The sequence below is a fragment of the Lipophrys pholis genome (assembly GCF_963383615.2).
Source record: "Lipophrys pholis genome assembly, chromosome: 20".
In the NCBI taxonomy this organism is placed as follows: domain Eukaryota; kingdom Metazoa; phylum Chordata; class Actinopteri; order Blenniiformes; family Blenniidae; genus Lipophrys; species Lipophrys pholis.
Window position 1 is genome coordinate 16,390,384 of NC_137648.1, and position 23,184 is coordinate 16,413,567.

General features: G+C 42.3%; 1 protein-coding gene across 1 annotated transcript; it reads right to left on the bottom strand.

Moving 5' to 3' along the window:
• Positions 1-2,289: 2,289 nt before the first annotated feature.
• Positions 2,290-4,891, bottom strand: prmt6 (protein arginine methyltransferase 6). Its single transcript, XM_080489922.1, has one exon. It carries the CDS (start codon positions 4,852-4,854, stop codon positions 3,802-3,804), a length of 1,053 nt encoding a protein of 350 aa, XP_080346048.1. The 5' UTR covers positions 4,855-4,891; the 3' UTR covers positions 2,290-3,801.
• Positions 4,892-23,184: the final 18,293 nt, after the last annotated feature.

Genomic DNA, 23,184 nt, shown 5'->3' on the forward strand with positions numbered 1-23,184 from the left:
ATATCCTCTGATTCATCTTGTGCGTTCATTGAACCAACACACTCCTCTGTGTTGCATTGCTTATTTTCTCAAGGTAAAGCACTTTGGGACTTCGTGAAAATGACCTTAATAAATTAAACACAGCTATCTACCAAACCAGCTGAAGATCTCATTGTAAATAGGAGCAAAGCTCAGTACTCTGGGATAAGTGACCACAGGAGGGTCCAAGTCTTCCTAACTTGGAATCAATAGAAATTAAAGACTAGACATATGACATTAGTGTCAGCCATTCAACACCCTGCATCGATATTAGTGTCTTGGACTGTTTGTAAAAATTGATTTTCTAATAACTATAAATGCTGTTTCCCAAATGTTGACCTTCAAACGCAATTAAGCTGTTGTTAAGACAAAAAACTGCCTCAGAGTGGATGCAGGCGATGACGGCTGCTCTTATGCACAGAAGAGGCCGAACAGCATCTGAGGTTTTTCCTTTATACGTTTAAAAATGTTCTCAAAGTTTACATTTCAAGGTTTGAATTGTGTTTCTTTTTCTCTTAATGGACTCACAACGATTCTACAGATGTATTTGGATCACTGAGTTCTGTTCGTTTTCAATAGATTAAACATTACTGTTAATTTTTATGATGATAGCATCGGAACACTCTCCAAGCAAACTAAGCCGATAAATGTTACGTTTAACCTTGCGGTTACCCAGTACTGGTATTGATTCATCCCTCATTGAAGTCATACTGAAGATATGTAAATTCTTATTCTTACATATATATTCTGGTGCAGGTGTTTCTTTGTCTGGTGGCGACCAGAGAATTCAGCGGGAGCTCGACGGAGCGGCACGCTGACGAGAATCGGGAGTGTCTCCGAGCCGCGGACACCACCGGTGTTTCGGATTAACTGGTTAACTGCTGACCGGCTTCCACACCAGCAGACGTTTAACCGCATTTCCATTAAAAGTTTAAAGTATCGTAACGTTTGTTTGTCGTATTTCAACAATAGGTGCTGCTAACGGCTGGTGGTAGAAGTCACCAGTTAACAGGGGCACCGGTGAAACCGAAACACCGTGACACAAGATCGTAACAAACCACATTTTGTAATATTATCTATAAATATATAAAAAATATATACTATTTATTATTTTAGCTGATATCCCATGCACGTTCGCTCCGCCTCCTATCGGGGTGATTACTTGTACATGACAGGGAACAGCGCAGATGACTCCGTCCGCACCGTGGTCGTACTATATTGTAATGGAAAACGACTGAGGCTGAGGCGAGTAGGGCTGGGTAGGTACTGGTGGAAAAGCACCCAGAGTTGTTTTTTTTTTTTTTTTTAAATGAACCTCTCCATCTACCAGGCCAAGCGTTGTGCTTTCACGTGACCACCTCAGTTCTAAACGTCACAAACCCGATGAACCAATATTCAGTTTTGTTGTAATTATAATTACCTTATTAGTGTAGACAGCAGTCAGTTAAGTAAACATTAGGATACATGAAGAGGGTGGGTAAATTTCCATCTTCATAGCTCCATGAGTACTGAAAGGAGTGCGAGGTGAGGAGTTGAATCTAAGTCAACCTGAAGGCATAAGGGAGAATTTTTGGGGAGTAAAATCTAAATATGCAATTTTGATGAACACAGATGAGTTTTGTGAAGATTAATCAACACGGAGCGAAGGGCCTTAATAATTAATCACACGAGCTGCGGCGCAAGTCTGCAGAAAGAGGAGAGACCCACGTTCAAGGCTGCAGACGGAAATAGAACTTCTTTATGATAGTTCGATGAGGTGGCAAATTTTATCAATCACATGTCAATGCTGACAGCTAACTGAACTGAGTATTTATTCTTTTTTAAGTTTCCGAGAGGAGATCATCTTGTATTCGGGGTTTGGAAAGAAAACTGGACTCAGTGGTGAATCGAACACATCTGGGTGAACACACACACACACACACACACACTTTTGTTAGGTTTTGATTTGTGATACATTTGATTGAAATGTTATGTTCTTATTACATCATTTTATTTCTTCCTTGTTGGTATTACTACTAAACATGGTATGTTACACATATTTGTCTGTCCACTACACTACTTTGAAAGCTACTTATTCTCAAATACTGACTTATGGAGAGGGTATTCAAATAATTTAGCTACTTCTCATGTCTTTTTAAGTACAATTACATATAAAGACATGGAAATAGACCTGATAATGGAGTTTAATAGAGGTTGCATTGTGTTGGTAACAGTAGCAGCTGCTCCCTATCACAGGAAACCCCATAACAAGTCAATGCAACACGTAGAGTAGACAGGGTGAGATTTTATTGCCACCAGGAATCAAACCAGGGACCACCGCACTCAAGTTCAAGACATGTCCCTCTTCTTTGGTTGTATTTTGTAAATGTCTTTACATTTACAGACATGTATATTTAAAATGAAAATGAGTTTGACTTTCCCCGGTTGTATGATTTGTACAGTTTTAGTTCACTACACATTTGAAATAAATATCAACCCAACAAAAGAGTGGAAGAATTGTAAGGCAACTGAATGAGTTGAGATCAAGAAATAGAAAATCGAGTTGTCTTCAGTCAGTATTGTCATTTTTACCCATATATGGGACTTTCAGACCCAAAGCAGTCATTTATTTCAATTTTTTCAGTATAAATCACAGCACGTACACACTTCTTTTGACCCCCAACTGAGAAGTCAAGAAAAAAAAAATAAAAAAAATACAGTCTCAAAATCTGAACAATGACCGAGACAAGAAATTAAGCAATGACTCATCGGCAACCAGGTAATATTTTCAGTCAAATGGCGAGCTAGATCAATACCCATAAAACATGATTCAGCCTGCTACAATACTGAAAAAAACTACTTGTCATTTTTGAATTTATACATTATGAAAAGTTGACACAAACTGTGATTTTGCTAAAAAAAGTTTTCATGAAGTCAGTAGTTTCTGCAGACCGATGACAGTGCATCTTATTTTTAACTCAAACTAATGAGCCAAATTGGATGAAAAACCAAGTGAGCAAGAAGCCAAAAAGGCAAAACACCTGCAGCCTCCTGCCTGACTGCAGCAGGTCCAAATCAATATATTGGACTAATGCTCATTTGAATGCAACGCTTTGGTGAGATTCCACACAATATTCATGATTGAATTTGATCAGAATATCAGATGTCTCCAGCATGTGTCCAAATTAACTCGACACGATCCAAACGGGCTTCACGCGGCTACGGCACCCTTGAATTTGACCAGAGTTATTCAAACTTATGAGGTCAAACACTGTTTTGAATGCACTCGGTAGTACACAAGAATTTTATTGCATTTTAATCGAATTACTTGGGCGACTTTGTTTCAGTTCTGAATAAGGAAAATGATAATTAATTACCCAGTTATGGGAAATGGTTGATATTTTCAATGTATATTCGATATGAGAACATAAGATACTACAAGATATTTAGTAATTTATTAGTAAAATAAATAAATCTGGAACTTGTTTGAATGGAACCATGAAACTTTTTTTTTTTTTTTTTAAAGGTGAAAAAATGCTTGAGGTGTATTTGTCATAGCAGGTGTTATTTATGAGGTATGACAGCAGGCGTGCATGTTAAAAAAAAACAAACAACTTGTTAGAATATTCACTGTAGATAAAGTTTTACTGTAACAACTAGTTTATAATGGAGAGATTAGTGGGATTTGAAGCTCACTGGGTGAGATTCTGTTCTCTTTTTTTGACAGAATCGAAGCTCTTCACTTGGACCTTGTCCGTCTTTCTCACAGGACAGAGTGAAATCGCAGGACTCTGGCTGGTCACATTAAAGCTGAGGCTCGCAGCTCCAGTCGGGGATAGAAAAAGTCTTGGATTGCCTCTTGTGCTCCCCCACTGTGAAGTCCACGCGGATGCAGATGAACCTCGCGCTCTCCTCGGAGGGGAACATGCTGACCTCCCCGGTGACCGGCGTGTCCTGCTCCACGCGCACCGGCGCGTCCAGGTACAGCACGGCCTGCTTCCAGTGTGTCTCCGGCTTAAACGGGGACGTGGAGAGCACGAGCGGCTTGTCCGCCGCGCACGGGAACGTGACGGTGAAGTAGACGCAGAAAGCGTTCACGGCCGCCGAACCGAAGCACTCGCACCGGAAGTGGCCCTTCAGCCCTCGCAGCTCCTCCACGGTCACCGTGTTGAGGTCCAGCTCCGCGAAGCGCGCCGGGTGGGACAGCACGTCCTCCACGGTCACGTTGTTCACGATGATGTCCGAGTTCATGATGCATCCGCGCGCGAAGTCCGACATGCACGACATGTCCACGCCGTACTGGTCCTTGACAGTGTACCAGAAGTGCAGGCGGTCCTCCGCCACCGGGTCCATGATGGGCGCGATGTAGAGCTCGGCCCGGCTCGGCAGAATCAGCCCGCCGGGCTTCAGCCACTTGTCCCGGGCGTACAGTACCGAGTTGAGCATGGACTCGTGCAGCAGCGCGTAACCCATCCACTCGCTCACGATCACGTCCACCATCTCCGGCAGGTCGACGGTCTCCACCGTGCCCCGGACCACCTCCACCTTGTCCTCCAGGTCGTTCTGTTTGACGATCTTCACCGCCTGCTCGGCGATGGAGCACGCCTCCACGGCGTACACCTTCCTGGCTCCGGCCTGGGCGCAGAAGATGCTCAGCACGCCGGTTCCTGCCCCCACATCGAGCACAACTTTCCCCTGAAGAGACTCGCCGTTCCGCAGGATAGCGTTCCGGTACGTGCTGGTCCGGACGTGGTCCGCGATCATCTCCTCGTGGATCGTCACATCGGTGTAGCTGTCGAAATAGAGCCGGTCCTGGCGGGTTTTATCCAATTTTCTCTTTTTTACCACATGAGACATTTCTGCAGTCCTGTGCTACACACAAACAGCGTTTTGTTGAAGTACTTCCGGCTCCTGAAATCTGGGCGTTGTAGTTCTATTTCCCTCACATTAAACACGAAAATAAGCCAAGTGGACTACATCTCCCACTGGTGGTTGGAATGTGGCATTCAAGGTCAGGGGAAAATGTCGTACATTTTAGTTCCGGTGCAGTAAAGTAACGGTTTTGAGGCACAACATGTGGTAAACATGCTTTCTGAAACATGACTGTTTTATTCAGCTATGCAGCTAAACGAAAATGTAAAAAAATAATGCTTTAAATACACACTAGTTCTCTGCATAACAGTAAAAGAAATAAAACAATTCGATTTATGTCCTATTATGGCAGACGCTATGAGACTAATAACTTATCGGACAAAATAGTCTTTTTTTGGGCATATAATAAAGAGTTAGATCATGACAGAATTTATGTCTGATATTTAGTGCTAACCACCTGATGGTTAAGGCTGTTAATAATGATGTTCACACATACAATTTAAAATAAGACAGGATATTTTAAAGATCTCCTATTCTCCAGCTTTTCAACACTTTCACATGGTCTCATTCGTCCAAGAACATTGTATTCAAAGTTTATTGACCCAAATCCAGCTTTTCCTTGATTTTTCTCCATTTGAATATTGAATCATAGACGCTGCATTCAGAATATGCTGTGTCTGTGTGAGCTGGACTGGCTCTGCCCACACATGTCTATCTTGGGAAGAGGAGGAAGTACTTCCTCTTGTGGTGCCATGTGCCAGAGAAGAGCTGCCTAATTGTGGGAGGGTCAAAGGAGGCCTGCCCTGATTGGGATTGGCTAAACCCCCGATGACACTATATAGGGTTTGATTTTTGATTCGCTTGTTGAAGTACACACTTTTAAAAAAAATTATACAAGCCAGGGAGAGAGAGAGGACAGACTTCACTTTTGGAGCGTCATTCCAAGTATATTACTGTTGGAAAACCCTTAGAAAGGGACTTCTGCATAATATAACTCCTTTAAATACATAATAAAGTGGGCGATATTTGAATTTGACTATTATATTGTATTCAATTAAACTCTATTTATATGGCTCAGAATACAACAATGTCATGTCAGGGGACTTTTACAGAGAAAATCCAACGGATCCACATGAGCAAACATATTGTATTCAAAAGTGCAACATATTGTTTGATAAATTTAACCTTTTATATTATGTACTTATTAGAACAGATGGGTATGTAGCAGACAACCTCTTTTGAGGCCTCGTTTACACAACGTTTCAAGTGAATACACATAGATTTTGTGTTTTTGTTTAAGAAAAGTTTCCTGTTTGCACGGCAATGTTTTGAAAACGATTTGCTTTTACACCGAAATGACAGGAACAATAAAAAAAAAAAAAATAGTTTCATGTTGGGCCACTAGTGGGTGGTGTTGTTTGTTTTTGTAATAAAACCACACAGGTATGCAGAGAACAATACGCTGTAAACATTAACAATGGCGAGTACACTGACATTTGTATGGACAGATGACAAAGTTGGATTGTTATTCCATGTGACTCCAAACTATAAAACTATAAATAAGTCCCAGGAGAATATGGACTGGAAGTCATGACACTGGAGGCAAGCATTCTTATTTTCTATCTACTTGCACATGTGCAGAGAAAACTATTTAGTACGGTTCTGGTGCACATATGCAGGAGCAGCGTTTCCACCTTCTGCACAGAGACCAAGCCTCAGCATTTTCAAAAAGTTGCGTTATCTGACATTTACATAGAGACGGCGTCGAATCCCCCCTGAGGTGAGAGTGTTTACCTCTCCAGTACAATGTGGCGTCACCACTTAACATACCATAGTTAATAAAAGTTGTAAAATGTTTCCATTGTGAAAAATACACAAAATCCTATAATGTAAATAAATAAATAAATAAATAAATAAATAAATAGAATATTACGAAACTTTCAGGTCAAAGATGCCATGTAAAGATTAAATAAAGAAACATAAGCAATGAATTACAAACCCTATTACAGTAAGTAAGAAGCACTTTGGGATAATTGTTTTTGTTAATTTTGTGATTTTTGTTATGCTGTCACTGCTTTTAAAATGATAAATAGTGAGAATGCCTCCAAATGATAGTCAAAACCTTTCATTAGTGCTTTTGGAGCCGATGATTGTATTTGTTTAAGAAAGAAAAATCCAGCTTCATACCGACTTCTGTTTACAAAAGAAACTGCTGCGGATTCATTTTTATATACTTTATTCTTTATCTGAGAAAATGCTTAAAAAAATAACCCATGAAACTGCAACTGAGACTTGGAAGTGATATATTGAGAAACAGCCCTATGTAGTTTAGCTATCTCTATGCAGGGTTTCATATCTTATGAAAATTAATTACAGCAGCAAATCATCTGCAGCTTTTTCTCTCTATATAATTATTACAGACACTAACTGCCATTTACACAACTGCTCTGTCCATCCTATAATTGCACAACACAATATGGTCATTACCAGTTCTGAGCTTCCTCCAAAGTTATGGCAGGCAGAGCACAGCTGCTTGTGGCTCAGCTCCTCTCTCTTCTCGGCGGTCCTGAGGGACCCTCTCCACTCTCTCCCAGAGATCTTTGGCAAAAGATGCAGGACAAATGAGCAGGAGCTGTATCCCATTTCAAACAGATGAAAAGCAGGAGGAGGGAGCGGCGCTTTGAGGGGGGGGGGGAAGTGCAGGAAGATGTTTGGTAGTTTGTCGTTTTTCAGTTGTTGTTTTTTTTTACAAAACCAGCCCAATGAAATGTGGCAGAGAGGAAATGTATCATACAGCAATTTGGATGCGGGTGAAAAAACGACGGCTGCGTTTGTGGGGAAGGCGCAATCAAGTGTTGCGTAGTTCCCCAAAAAAGAATATGTATAAATAATTCTGCATGGAATGACATGTTTGCAGCTGAGGTGACCAAAAACAGTCGCCATCAAGGGAGGAGGCTTTGTCGTGTGGACGTGCTTCATTCAAACCACATGAATAATACAACAACACAAACAATTATTTAAAGAGCCGATCGTCAGAGCCGTCCTTTCACATCCGACGGGTCAACGTCACGCCGGATGAAGTGCAGAGTCGGAATGGTAACGTACAATAGGATACTCTGCTGGACTGTGAAATGCAGACTGAGGAATTCGGATTGCGACTCTGCACTTGGCAGGAGCCTCGGCAGACAGACAAGCAGCTGTTGACTGCTCTCCTCCACTCCGGCTTCAGGTGGACGCACCGCCGGCTCCACACACACGGCCAACACCCGGCTCCCGGGCCACAGCCGCTCACACTGTCCTTACAGTCACAGGTAATGTGCTTGTGTTCACGCTTGGATAAACCAGTTGCCGTTTCAATGAAGGGAAACGGGTTTGGTTTGCAACATGCTCGGTTCATGCTGCAGCTGTTAGAATAAACTAGAGAGATCAGTTCAATGCTGGAGGATTATGGGTTTACACAAGGATTTATTTATTTTTTTTTTTTTTTAGAGGAATTCTGTAATAATAGGTGTGAGTGTAAAACAGTTGCAGGCTATAAATACTTACCAGATTTTTTGTACTAAATGCACCTAGTAGAAGAAGAGACATATTTCTATTGTTCACAATAATTACTCACCTGTTCTCAATCAGAGTACAAAAGTCTCCTTGTGCTGTTTTTATTTTGTATAAGTTAATAACTCTAAGAGTACTTTCCCAACCTTTTGTTTCCAGCGTCTCAAATTTCATGACCCTCAAATTCAAAATAAGCTTGTATTTCTTATGAAAAACCTCCTTCATGGTGGAAAATGTGACTATTGATAAGATTAGCCTTTATTGCTTTTGTACAGCCAACTACACATACAAGGGAACTGGGTGCATCAGCAATACAGAGAATGAATGACAACACATCTTTGTTGGGGTTAGAGGGAGTAACAGCATAAAAACACCACAACGATCACACAAGTAGAAACATAAATACTGATAAAATAAAGGTGTTTGGTGATTACAATGTGTGCTTATGAGATTTGTGAATACAAACATTAGGTTTTGTTCATATTTCTGAATCGTAGGTGGATTTCTTTTGTTTAACAGTAATATATGTATGTCCGGTAATTAAACAGGTAAAGACACAAGACAGTCATAGTTCCTTACTGTGTATAGATGATTTGTTTAGATTAATAAATAAACATGGTATAAATATTTACCCAAATTTGAAAGAGGCTACATTTAAAGCAGCGCTTCCAATTACCAAATCTGAGGAGTATATGCTCGCTTTTAAATTTGACGCTTATCTCAAGCCTTGAAAAACTAACATATAATTATTCCATCTAGTTATTTAGATTTAGACCAAGCCCTGTGTTATAATATAGATTTGAAGAAGAAGTGTTTGGGGTGTTGAAGATTCATTTTCTTCAAAGATAAGTACATACAGTTAAATAGACCCCCCCCCCCCCCAATGCATGTTCACATACACACACATACCGTCTTCTACTGTTATTCAGTCCTCAACACGACCTGTGATTTCATTCCTTTCAAACTGTGCAGGAGACTTTCCCTGCCAAAAAAAGCTCAATATTTGACAGTGATGCACGACTCATCCTCTTTAATTAAACCTGCCCATTTCTTGTTTGCACACCTAAATCATAGCATCTCATACAAGTGATTGGGGATCAGGTGTAAAGAAGTGCAGAGCGGTGGGTGGGAGGGAGGGCGGGCTTTCCAGTGGCCGATTTGTGCCTGAAATATTTTGAACACATTCAGAGACGTTGCTGAAAGTGGGAGAGATGGTGGGAAGAAGCATCCCGAGTTTGGAGTCATGGCGACTCCGATGGCAGCCCAATCACTTTACACAACGAGGGGCGTCGTGGAAAAATCGATAAGCGGCTCCTTTTTTTTTTTTTTTGTTCCCCCTCTTTGCACACGCTGTGCAAACTGTATCACGGAATAGACAGTGTTCATTGTCAAGAATTAATTTTTCATATAGTAAAGCCACAGGGACGAGGCAAAACGTCAAATCGAGTTAGAAATGAAACTGATGTAAACAATTAGAGAAAGACTGCAGGATTAAGAGGAGACTCATCTGAAGAGGAATTGAAAGACAAAGCAAAGGCACTGTATGGGCTCTTTGTACTGGAAGCTCATCAGCAGCTGTTCTTTTTCTTGGCCAGCTGCTGTCAGCATGCACAGCCTCATGGGAGCTGCCTGCATCCCGTCACCATTACAGGACCTGTCAGCCGCAGCAGCAAACACACAATGACACAAGCCCACATACTTGCATACGATATATATATATAAAACGCAGCCACAGCAACCTGCACAAAACAGCACACAGAAGACTTAAACGACACCGGAGAAGCTTTATGCAGCGCGTCTTTACACAGCCATCATTTCTGGTCTCGTGATCACCCATTTTAGGGGAAGGCAAGACTGCTGAGCAACAAATACTGAGGTGCAATGGCTTCGTATTGATCGTTCCCCGGGATCAATACCGGGCTACTTTGATATCTCACTCCTAGAGAATAGGAGCCTGCATCTGTAAATGCCGGTGTGTCATAACACACTTCCCATCCCTTATCTAACTCCTTATTCACACATTTCATCTCTTTCTTGTTACAGCAAACATAATTCATCTCACCCAAAAAGACTTGTTTCACGCATGGATCCATCTGGATGCCCGTGCCAAATGTGAGTTATCTACTTTCTTGCTTTGGCATCTCCCTGTATGGACACAGTGTGTGCCAGTACTTATCAGTGGAAAAAGTTAGAACAACGGCTGGAGCACAAATTTCCAACCCCAGGCGAGTTTCATGTTTGCACAGAACCCCCCCCCCCAAAAAACCCCCCCCCCCAAACATCACACGTACAGCTGCGGCGCCCAAAGTTACCTCCCTTCAACTGCGGCAACCAATCGTATCCGGCGATCTTGACCCGTCAGTCCGCGATTCGAGCAATCAGCTCTTTAATTACTATCCTCTCCCCGTAGATCCGCTTCCCTCGTGCCACACCGGTATCACTTACATTACACTGCAATTAGATTAAATTACCAAGTAAACCTGCGTATGACAGCAGTTATGGCAGCTTCGCGGGTGTATAATACCGACTGTGTGTCAAACCCTCTGTGCAATTAGCTAAATGGAAATATTGTCTGTTTGGCAATGGAGGTTATTTGATAATTAAACGAGAAAGCACTGTATTAGTCCCATTATGACTGTGCAAATAAAACACTGAGGATCATTTGACTTAATAATGAAATGTCGCAGTAGTCCACAAACAATAAGCTAATAAACAATTAAAATTAAGAGACTGAAGAATAGAGAATAGACATTTGTGGAAATAGAGAAACCTGTTTTCTCGCCAAGAATTAGTAATGATACAGCAAATATGCTGCGACACGAAATGCAAGTAAAGCAGCTTTTTATGTCGGTTTTCTAACTGCTGGACCATGAAGTGGAACAAGTAAAGGTAAGTACCGGGAGGACAAGAGGCGTTAACCCGCATTCACTCCCCTCTGTATGTTCAGGGATACATTTAAACATAAAACAAGCTTTTCATGGAAGAAATTTCTGCTTTTTTTTTAATTTTTTTTTTAAATGTTTCAAACATTAATAACTTACTAAGAAGCATGACAATGCCTGTGGTAGTATATAAAAACCTCATCAGTGTAAAACCATGAGCTGGGTATGTCAGGCTGGATCAGCGGTTCTACAAGTGGCACGCAGCTCAACGGTGTGATGACCACCATGATCATGAGGCGATGGGATCTGAGCACACCGTTCTTTCATTCCACTGCGAATCCTGTTTGATTAATTAATTTTTTTCTCAGAGGCCGCTTGTGTTTTAAAGGCTATTTTTGCTCAACGAGACATTTTTAGCGCCTATCTGGATAGAACTGAATGTTGAAAATGAAAGTTACTATGCAATAATTGCAAAATCCAATGTACTTTTTAATAAATTCAATGTTGATGTGATTTATTTGAACTCTATTTGATTTTTCAGTATCGAATGCAGCAGCGTTTGAATGAAAAAATATCCTGAGCAAACTGAATGCTGCCATCCACCTCTGTGAGAAAAGACAGCCTGGTAATATATAATATATATATATATATGATATAATGCAGAGGTTTAATCTCCCCCATTTGCCAGTCTTCACCTTATCCCTTTGTGTGTTATAGATGCCAAACAAAAGAAGTCTTATGATCTTTTCTTTTATAATGTCGTATTTCTGCAGACACAGACATGCTGGCAGGTGTTACTGGACAACAACCAGCTGTGTCCTGTACAAGACAAGATTACCTCGTAATCCTGCCTCCTGCGTAAGACTTTGACTCCTCTACTTCTTCCACAACGAGACCAGGACAAGGGCTATGGATCACCACCAATCCCACGCCACGCGCAACCCTCCAACTAATCAATTCCGCTCCCGTTCTCGATCTTAAAAAGCAAGTAACTCAAATGCAAAAGGGAAGGGAGCACGCAACATGAGGCGGAGGGCAGGGGAAGAGTTGAAAATACTGTCAAATACATGCAAATGTATGCCGTGTTTGCCATGACAGGATCAATCCACTTGGCTGAGGAGGATGACATTTTGTGTGATGCCTCTTGCTTCTTTCTTGTAATTATCGCCGACAAGGAAGTCAGACGTGTAAAAGCTCAATTCCTCTAACCGTAGGGAAAGCAAAGAAAAGCTCTTTCATCCATCAAACTGATCCAAAATGCTATTGATACACGTCCTTCACAGCGCGTACATAGTTGACAAATTGTTTTGTACGGCGCTAAACATCAGAATTAAAATGTAAAAAGCAGGTCTGCCAGTATTAACATGTTAAAATGTTATCATAATGCACTGATATTAGTTTTTTGGGGCGGGGCCACTTATGAGACGACAAACACCAGCTTCTAGAGCGGTTTTCATGCTAAAACATCAACCCAACCAATTGTAGGGATTAAAATAGTGTGAATGTGTTTAATCAGCAGGGTCAAACTGTCTCGGGACATTGGTGGAGAAGCAGGAGAGGAGACGACTGGGAGTCCCTGAACAAGACCCTCGACCTGCAGCAGCTTCCTGGGAACTGTGAAAATGGTATCAAAGGTGCATATCTTTTCTGTTAAAACATTTCCTTATTGCCCAGTCGAGAAGCCAAAAGCAACGTGCAACACTTTCAACATATCAGCGAAATGTAATAACTGCAGTCAATATTGTAATAATACATAAAAAGGATTTCATTTATTGAAAATAAAAGCTTTTTTTTTTTTTTTTTTGCAGGTTTTGTGCAGTCTGTTTATTAAAAATAGGTATAGTGGATGGGATAGTCACCATATTCATTCGTAAGAAACGGCAATACTCACTCAAAATCTTTCACTATTTTAGTACATCATCAGTAAATTATTAGATTATTAGATTTATTACATGCAGAATTGCCAATAGTATTGCATTATTGGTTATTACAAGGAGGTAACAAACACAATGACTTCCCTTTGGACTCTAATATAAAAGAAAACCTGGGAAACAATTCAAACATTTTATCAAAATATACTTGAAAATCAGTGTCAGAATTTCTGACGTCGAAGAAAGTTGTGACAACATACAACAACTGTGCACCTAATTCATCTAAAATAAATTGCGATAATTAAATCCATTTAAATCAGAATTAGTTCATTTAGAATATGTTAGTAAATATCAATGGGAAACACCTTCAATGTGTGGCTGCTATTATTAACGACACCGTCATGTGTCAGGTGGATTTCCATGCTAACGGCGCAGCCTTGTAACGAGTGATGTTTGTGTTCAGAAAATTATCCTGCCTTTCATTCCGTCTTTGATGCAATCTTAGCTCCCCTGTTCTGCCGTCAGTTGTAATTCTGCTCATGTCCTTAAGGCCAAATTTATGTCATTCACTGGGAAAGAATTAATTTGGAAGTGCTGTCACCCACCATGATTAGACCCATTACTTTTCTTCTTTTTTTTCCTGCCTCTGAGGCTGCATGCACTTTTTCTTTTGTAGCCTCACTCAGATAACACCAACAGCCTGGGAAATTTTCAAGTCTGAGGCCATGAGGTAAATTTGGTCTGAGAAAGGGAAGATAAACAGGAGCGGAGCCATTTAGAAGAACCGCCACGTATTGCTTACGGCCAAAAAACAGAAGAGTTGTGGTATCAGAGCACTTCATTCATCCGTCTTAATTTCATAGTTTCATCAATGTATGAACTCGTAGGAATGCATTGCTTTGCTTCATACAAGGTCATAGTAAGTCAGACAGCTCTGTTCTCAACTTCATTTGTGTTTATTCTCCCTTCAATAAATAGACTGGGAGGAAGGCCTGTACTTCTGAGGTGACAAGATCCTCCCGGCTTGTTCTCCGCGCTGACCTTGGGTACTGCAAAGTAAAAATCAATGCTTTTTCAAAGGACAGAAGGCAGTATTCACTTTCTGTTAAGGCACTGTGTGTCGTCCACACCAGGCAAGACAGATGCAGAGAAAGTCTGTTAGTCTGCACCTGACAGAGGAGGGTTTATCTGGAGACGGAAACAGACACAGAGACACTAGTATGGCTATTACCATTACACCGTAGGTCACCACTCGTGGCACATTGACCCTAACCTGTCTAAAATGAGTCCCGCCTCCATCTGCCTCCAGGAGCTCTTGGCAAGCGTGCCCGTACAGACGCTGTAAGCAATGAAACGCCTACAGACTGAATTTCGAAGCACTGTCAAGCGCGGTGTAAGTAGTTTCACCATCAGCACAGTTGTCAACTTCTTTATGTTTAAATAGACAACTTGCAACCCATCTGTGCGCCTCACAACACATGCTGTTTTTAAAAATCATGTGTGGCACACAGGGTGAGGCGTCGCTGTCTTGAGGCAGCGGGATGCAATTGCATTCTTCATCAACTAAAGCCAGGTGTAGAGGCTTGAAATGACTTGAGAATTTGCAATGGCTTACTCCTTCGTCAACTGTCAGTTAGAAATGATATTCCACAGGCAGTGTCAGTAGCTAGCCCAGCTACACACTTCACAAAAGTCCACTCCAGAAACGTTGTTGTATTAAAGAAAAAATATAAAAATCTCCGTTTAATTACTCAGTTCCAAAGTTATAATTCCACTCACTTACAAAGGAATGTAGCTGGCTAAAACACTTGAAATTACTAACTAACAATGACAAAAGAAGAGGTAAGAAAACCGTTTGCTCCTGTAGCTCTCAAGCACTGTCTCCCCATTTCCTGAAATCAACAGCTCCCCTCACGCACGTATGCGGTCTTAAAGGGGCAGTACCCTCTTTCATCAACATGCACCAAATCATATAAAAACATGAATTCTAGTGTGCTTTTAACGTTTTTAACTATCATATGAACTTTCAATTTAAACTATGCATCTTTTTAACACATTTTAATCATGTTAACTGTATTCAAAACTATGAACTGTTCTTTGGCCTCTACATACCCGGCCCCTAATTGCTTTCTAAGGTAGAAACAATTACAACTTAGCTGAAGAATGTCTTTCTTCTGAGTAACACTCAGGTAAGTAACAGTCTTTTTCATGCTGCTTCTTGAAGTAAGCAGAGCTTCGTGATAGGCCTCTCGAGTTCATTAGTCTTCGTTTTGACTCGAACCTTGCGGACCATTCCATGTTCATCCTCCACAGTCTTGATGATCCTTCCCATCAGCCAGGATCCCCTAGGCGCTGACTCGTCGACGATCAAGACTACATCTCCTGGGATGAAGTTCCGTGATGGATGGTTCCATTTCTGTCTTTTTTGGAGTAGAGGCAGATACTCTTTGGTCCAGCGTTTCCAGAATAGATCGCTCATATACTGAACTTGCTTCCATCTTTTACGCGCGTAAGTGTCATCTCTCTGGAAGAGTCCCGGTGGTAAGTTAGGTTGAGTCTTAAGCAGCAGCAAGTGCTGTGGGGTGAGAGCTTCCAGGTCATTCATATCGTTTGAAGGCATTGTAATAGGCCTACTGTTCAGAATAGCCTCACATTCACAGAAGAATGTTTGAAGACCTTCCTCATCCAAACTTTGTTCTCTCAACGTAGCAACCATAATCTTTCTGATGGAGTGGATGATTCTCTCCCACACCCCTCCATGGTGTGATCCGGATGGTGGATTGAATATCCATTTGATGTCACGTTGGAGCATGCTGTTCTCGATTTGTGAAGTATTCCACTCTTTTATAGCCTTTCTGAGCTCACGTTCAGCTCCAACAAAGTTCGTCCCATTGTCAGATCGCATTTCCTTCACTTGACCTCTCCTTGCAATGAAGCGACGCAGAGCGTGAATAAAAGAGTCTGTTTCCAGAGACGTTGCCATTTCGATGTGGACGGCACGACTTGCGAGGCAAGTAAATATGACTCCATACCTTTTTCTAGACAATCTTCCACGTTTTACATCGAATGGTCCAAACAGATCCACTCCACTTCTGGTGAAAGGTGGTTCGTCCGGTACAACTCTGTTTCTTGGTAAGTCCGCCATCATTTGTGTGCCTGCTGCACCATGTTGTCTCCGACAGGTAGTACAGCGAGACAGCATTTTCCTGGTTGCTGAGGGAGCGTCGATAATCCAGTATCTTTGATGCACGTGAGACAAGACATGATTGCGTCCACTGTGTCCCAGCCGCTCATGTGCGTCCTGAAGAATCAGGCCAGCCACGCGATGGTCTTTTGGCAGAAGCATTGGGTGTTTCGATTCGACCGGCATGGATGCTCGACTGAGCCTCCCTCCAACACGAAGGATTCCCTCTTGAAGTTGAGGATTCAGTCTGTAGATTCGACTACTTCTCCTGACGAGCTCTTTTCTCTGAAGAGCAGATATTTCCTCTCGGAACTGCCTATGCTGACAGTGGCGGATGATATCCAGTTCTGCTTGTAGCAGCTCGTCCACGGTCAAGAAAGTTTGTTTGAGACTCCTCTTGTAGCTTGTCATTTCTTTGTTCACTTGTTCTTGATCCTTGTATAATCCATTAACTTCCTTTCTCTTCTTTGACAGGTTTACCAGGGTTCCTTTGACTCGAGTGAGCCACGCCACCGCCTTCTTTAGCCGTATCCATGAAGAGAAGTATTCTGTTAGTTGTTGCATTACATCAGTACTTTCTTCTACTGTTGTAGCGTTAACAAGTATGCCTTTCTTGACCTCAGGATCTGCGACTGTAAGCTCCTCTAGAAGATCAGACTTGTCTGGCCATTCCTTTTCTGGCTTGCTGAGGAAGGCAGGCCCTGAGATCCAAACTTCATTCTGTGTGAAGACACTCACTTTTTGTCCTCTAGAAGCGTAATCAGCTGGATTCAACTGTGTGTTGATGTAGCTCCATTGCTCCACACTTGATGCTTGTAAGATTGTAGCGACCCTGTTCGCCACAAATGTTTTGAATCTAATGTTCTCGTTTGCTATGTACTTGAGTACGGCGGTGCTGTCCGTCCAGAACTTGGAGTCTATCAGAGGCAGCTGTAGTTCTTTCTTTAGCATGACATCCACCTTCACAGCTAAGGCAGCTGCCGTCAGCTCCAAACGTGGAATGGTTGTGGGCTTGAGAGGGGCAACCCTTGCCTTTCCCAAGACGAATGAGCAGTGTATTTGGTTGCGGCTGTTCTTCTGGACTAGGTAAGTAACAGTACCATAGCCTGTTTCACTCGCGTCACTAAAGTGATGTAATCGAGCCTCCACTATTTCTCCAAACTCTGGTGGCTTGAAGCACCGATCCACTCCAAAGTCAGTGAGCTGATGAAGCTCTTCCATCCACGTTGACCATCGTCGTCCAAGGTAGTCTGGCACAACGTCATCCCATCCTGTTCTCAGTCTGCACAGTTCTTGCAGGATGTTTCTGGCCGGCAGAATGACTGGAGACAACATCCCCAGTGGGTCGTAGACTGAACTCATCATTGACAAGATTCCCCTTCTGGTGAGAGGCTTCTGCTGGATGTTCACGTGGAACTTGAACTGATCTGACTGGATACACCACTGTACCCCAAGAGCTCTCTCGATCGCGATTGAATCCTGGTCAAGGTCGAGATCTTTCACTTCTGTTGCCCGGTCCTCATATGGAATGCTTGACAACACATCGCGGTTGTTGGTCATCCATTTCGTTAGTCTAAATCCTCCTGTTTGACAGATAACCTTCAAGTCTTGGTATAGTTTGACTGCTTCTTGTTCAGAGGCAACTGATCTCAAACAGTCGTCGACATAAAAATTATGTAAGACTGTATCCACTACTGATGTATCAAAGTTGTTTTTGTTATCTTCTGCACACCTTCTCAACGCATAACTAGCACAGCTTGGTGAGGAGGTAGCGCCAAACAAATGAACCTCCATCCTGTATTCTTGCAGTTCTTGTGAGACGTCACCTTCCGGCCACCACAAGAACCTAAGAAGATCAACATCTTCTGATGGGACTTTCACCTGGTGGAACATTGATTCCACATCCGCCATTACTGCGACTTTCTCTTGACGAAACCTTGTTAAGACGCCAATCAGACTGCTTGTCATGTCGGGTCCTTGCAGTAGTTGTTCGTTGAGTGTGGTTCCTTGATATGAAGCTCCACAGTCAAATACAACTCGTATTTTCTGCTTCTTCGGGTGGTAGACGCCGTGATGAGGGATAAACCACACCTTTCCGTCGCTTCGGTTTAGTTCTTGATCTGGAACCTTTGCAGCATAGCCCTTGTTTATCATGTCGTTCATGAAGCAGATGTAGTCCTCCCTGAACATTTGGTTTCTTTGAAGTTTCTTCTTTATGTTGAGCGCTCGTTGCTCTGCCACTGGTTTGTTGTTGGGCATTTTTGCATTTTTGTTCTTCAACGGCAAACAGATAGAGTAATGGCCATCGACTAGCTTGGCTGATTCAGAAACTCTGTCCATGAACAATTGATCTTCCTTGGACATTTCCAACTGTTCTCCCTGTGCGTTCTCAGGAAAATCACACTTGAATTGCTGCATCCATAACTCTTCCAATCGAGCCACTGAGATGCGATTCATCTTGATCTGTGTGTGTCCATGTTTCGTTCGGCTTCTTATGTTATCACGCAGTGGTCCATTTACTGTCCATCCCAGGGCTGTGCGCACTGCATACGGCCCATCCTTGACACTGCGGATTACCACCTCTGGTTCTAAGGCTTTTGCCACATCAGTTCCAATCAGAAGACCAACATCTGCATTGATTGAAGGAATTTGTACACCTTGCAGATGTGGCCACTTATCCACGTCTTCTTGAGTTGGAATATTCTCTTTACTCACTGGGATAACCCTTTGTGTAAAAACCTCTTTGAGCTCAATGAAGTCATTGCCTTCTAGGCTGCTCACTTCTAAGTCTGGTACGGCATTGCAGGATACTGTCTTTTCTTCTCCCATAGTGGTGAGTAGGATGTTTACTTTTTTTCCTTGCAGGTGAAGGTCGCTCGCCAGTTTGTTAGTGCAGAAGGAAGCGTTACTCCCTGGATCCAGGAATGCATAACAAGTCAGCACCTTGTTGCCTTTCTTTGCCTTTACTTTGACAGGAACGATGGCGAGGATACTATCGGTGCCCCCAGCCCCAGTCTGAGTGCTTGTGTCCCCTGCGCCTACGAACCCGCTGACCACGGTTTGCTCTTCCTTCAGAGACTCGTCCTTCGGCTCCTCTTTTAAAGCCTCTTCCTTTGATGAGTCTTTGGGTTTCTGTTTTATATGTAGGAGTGTAGGGTGTGTGGCTGAACATATCTGACAGCTCTTCTTTTCTTCACAGGCCTTACTCATGTGTCCTGCTGTAAGACAGCTGAAGCAAAGTCCTTTGCTCTTGAGGAACTCCAATTTTTCCTTGTGCAACATTCTTTGAAGTTTCTTACATTGTTCCATCATATGGTCTCCATGACAGAAGATGCAAGGTTTCTTGAAGGCCTTGTTCACATTGGTTCCCTTCTCCTGAGTTTTCTTGTTTTCAGCAGCAGCACCTTTCTCAGCGTTCTGTGCTTTTACTTCGGTGGCCAGTGTTGTGATATTTCTCTTTCCACTTGACCTTTCTGTATTACTGTCTGTTTGGCGTTTTGTTTGTCCCGGGATTTCACCGAACACAGGGTGTGATGCCATTTCAGCCTGTGTGTTGACGAACACGACTACATCTTTGAACTTCGTCCGGCGATCTTGCTTTTTCTGAATGTCTATTGCGACACTCCTGAATCTCTCTCTCAGCCTGTAGGGAAGCTTTGCGATGATCGTGCGCATGTTCGCAGCATTTTCCATCTCATCCAAGTACTCAAGGTCTGACATTGCATTACTGCAGCTTGTGAGAAAGAGGGCGTATGATTCGAGTGCTTTGGTGTCATCTGGTTTCATGGTGGGCCAGTTTAAAGCTTTGTCAAGGTAGGCCATGGATATCTTATATTTATCACCAAAGCGTTCTTTCAGAAGTCTCTTTGCTTCAGGATAGCCCTGTTCTGAGTCCATGTGAAAACAACTGCGCACCAAGTCATTAGGCTGTCCATTTGTGTGTTGTTCTAAATAGTAAAGACGATCCTTGTTATTTTCAGTCTTACTCTCCACACCATGTTCAAACGCTCTCATGAAGAGACGATATTCTATTGGATCTCCCCTGAAAACAGGAATATTCTGTGGTGGTAATGCAGAGAGCTTCTGTTGCTTTATTAGGCTTTCGGTGATGTCATTTTGGCGTTGCATGACCGTAATTAGACTGTCATCCATTGAGTATACAGCAGCTTGTGTAGCATTGCCGCCTGCATTTCTTCTTATTGTGTGGCTTTGTTGACTCCCACTGTTGGCCACGCCGCTCTCACTGCAGCTGACATCTTGCTTCACTGAAGTAGACGTTAAAACGTCCACTCTACTTCCTTTGGTTCTGCCTGACACTTCTGAACCTTCATATTTTCTTAACACAGCCAATTGCGCATCAGCTGTGGCGAGTCCAGCTTGTAGCTCTAACTCTTCTCTTTCAGCCTTAAGCTGTAGTTCATGTTCTTCTAAAGCCTGTTTTCTTCTCAAAGTAGCTGATTTTGCGAGCAGAGCAGCTCTTTCCAACTCTACCTTTAAGCGTTCAGAACGAGCTGACGATGTTGTTGAAGCTGAGCTGGTAGACTTAGATTTTCTAGATTTCTTGGATGTGACTGATACACTATCTTCAGGTTGTATCTCGTTGCTGACCTTTTTAGCTTCTTCTTGGCGTAACTTAGCCGCTTGTATCCATACATTCACTTCTTGTACAAAGTCTATGTGCTCACTATTTCTTGGCTCAAACCACTCCTTTTGATCTGTGTTCATATTCTCCTCACATCCTATCTTGCAAAATAGGTCTTTGACAAGCACATTTACTTCACTGAATTCCTTCATCAGTCCTTTATATTTGGTCAACAGCTCCTTTGCTATTTTTTCTACATTTGCATCATCATCCATTAAAGCATGCAGATCATTCCTTTTCTCAATAAGTTGACCAAGTATGGCTCTTCTTGAGGTTATTTTCATTTGCAGATTATGCTCCAATCCTTTAAGTGTTGGTTTAACAACTCTCTTTTCCTTGTCCTCTGTTGGTCTTACCGTATCTTCTGTTTCTGTACCCGCCATGACTGTTCTGTGGTCAGTCCTTCCAGTAAGTACACAGGTCCTGTTTGTTCTCTCCGCCGGTTAGCCAGAGCTAGCTCGCTAACTAGCTAATCACGAGTCACCTGCAGCCTCAGTACACCACCTGAGAACGTCCATTCAGGTCCCTCCTTGAATCCCGAATATGTGTTCCGCTTTCCACAAGCCTCTCCAAAGGCTCCTTTTCCAATGTGAAGCGGGTTTTCTTACTAAATGTAGAGGCTTGAAATGACTTGAGAATTTGCAATGGCTTACTCCTTCGTCAACTGTCAGTTAGAAATGATATTCCACAGGCAGTGTCAGTAGCTAGCCCAGCTACACACTTCACAAAAGTCCACTCCAGAAACGTTGTTGTATTAAAGAAAAAATATAAAAATCTCCGTTTAATTACTCAGTTCCAAAGTTATAATTCCACTCACTTACAAAGGAATGTAGCTGGCTAAAACACTTGAAATTACTAACTAACAATGACAAAAGAAGAGGTAAGAAAACCGTTTGCTCCTGTAGCTCTCAAGCACTGTCTCCCCATTTCCTGAAATCAACAGCTCCCCTCACGCACGTATGCGGTCTTAAAGGGGCAGTACCCTCTTTCATCAACATGCACCAAATCATATAAAAACATGAATTCTAGTGTGCTTTTAACGTTTTTAACTATCATATGAACTTTCAATTTAAACTATGCATCTTTTTAACACATTTTAATCATGTTAACTGTATTCAAAACTATGAACTGTTCTTTGGCCTCTACACCAGGTCTTATGTCAACGGCACAGAGACTGCTGCTATTTTAAAGGAGACATATCATGCTTTTAAATCCTTCCTTTTTACATATAAATCATACAGTTGTGGTCTATATAAAGCGGAACTGCAATGCTTGGGTCTGAATTCCTCATTATTAGAGCTCCACAGGCCCCTTTTCTACCCCTTTTCTGATGCGCTTCTGAGAGCAACTCGTTCTGGGGCGGTCTCTTCATACCCCGCCTCCTCTCCAGGTTGCAGAGGTGACACTCGGTTCAACTCCACCCTGTTCGGCCATCTTTGTAGTTCGATAGAACAGATAGAATTATCTAGCGGCGCAGAAACTTTATATTCACACATTATTTACAAAATAATACAAAACAAGGGAAGATTTGTCCATCCAGCCATACATGTTGGAGCCAGAGTCGGACCCGGCGGAGCGAGATGAAAATGACCATGATGCACCTGCAGAACAACGTCTTCATATGGATGTAACGCAATGGTGTGTTACTATATTTACACTAACTTCTCCATCCATGCCCACTACTACAATACTGCCTGTATTACAACGACTATTTAACACAGAAGTTACATTATAATCTAAAACGAGCACACAGCGCTAACATATGAAGACGGTGCAACTGCTAATGCTAACAAAACAATGACAGGGACGTCTTATCATCACACTTTTTAGCGTTATATACAGCTTACCGAAGTGCTCTGTTCGTCGTCTCCATAGATAGAAGGAACTGACCGCTCAATCAGACGAAGTCTTTCGGCAAATCCTTCTTTATACTGGCGGAGGTTGCTGAAGCAGTCGTCCTTAAAGTGCTTCGCGCACACAAAAATGACCTTACCCACAGATGTGGGTACATTTCTGTGAAAAATAAAACTCAACCAGGCACTTGGAAAAGGTTCTGATGCTGGGAGATGGTGTAACGAAGCTTGTGGGTTACTACATCCAACAACCGAACATTTCGACTTATCCTCTCGTAACTTCGGTTGGACTACAAAATCGCAGCGAGAAACAAAAATGGCGGATTGCTCG

Coding starts and splice junctions, on each gene's coding strand:
- prmt6 (XM_080489922.1), bottom strand. CDS start 4,854: ATGTCTCATGTGGTAAAAAAGAGAAAATTGGATAAAACCCGCCAGGAC.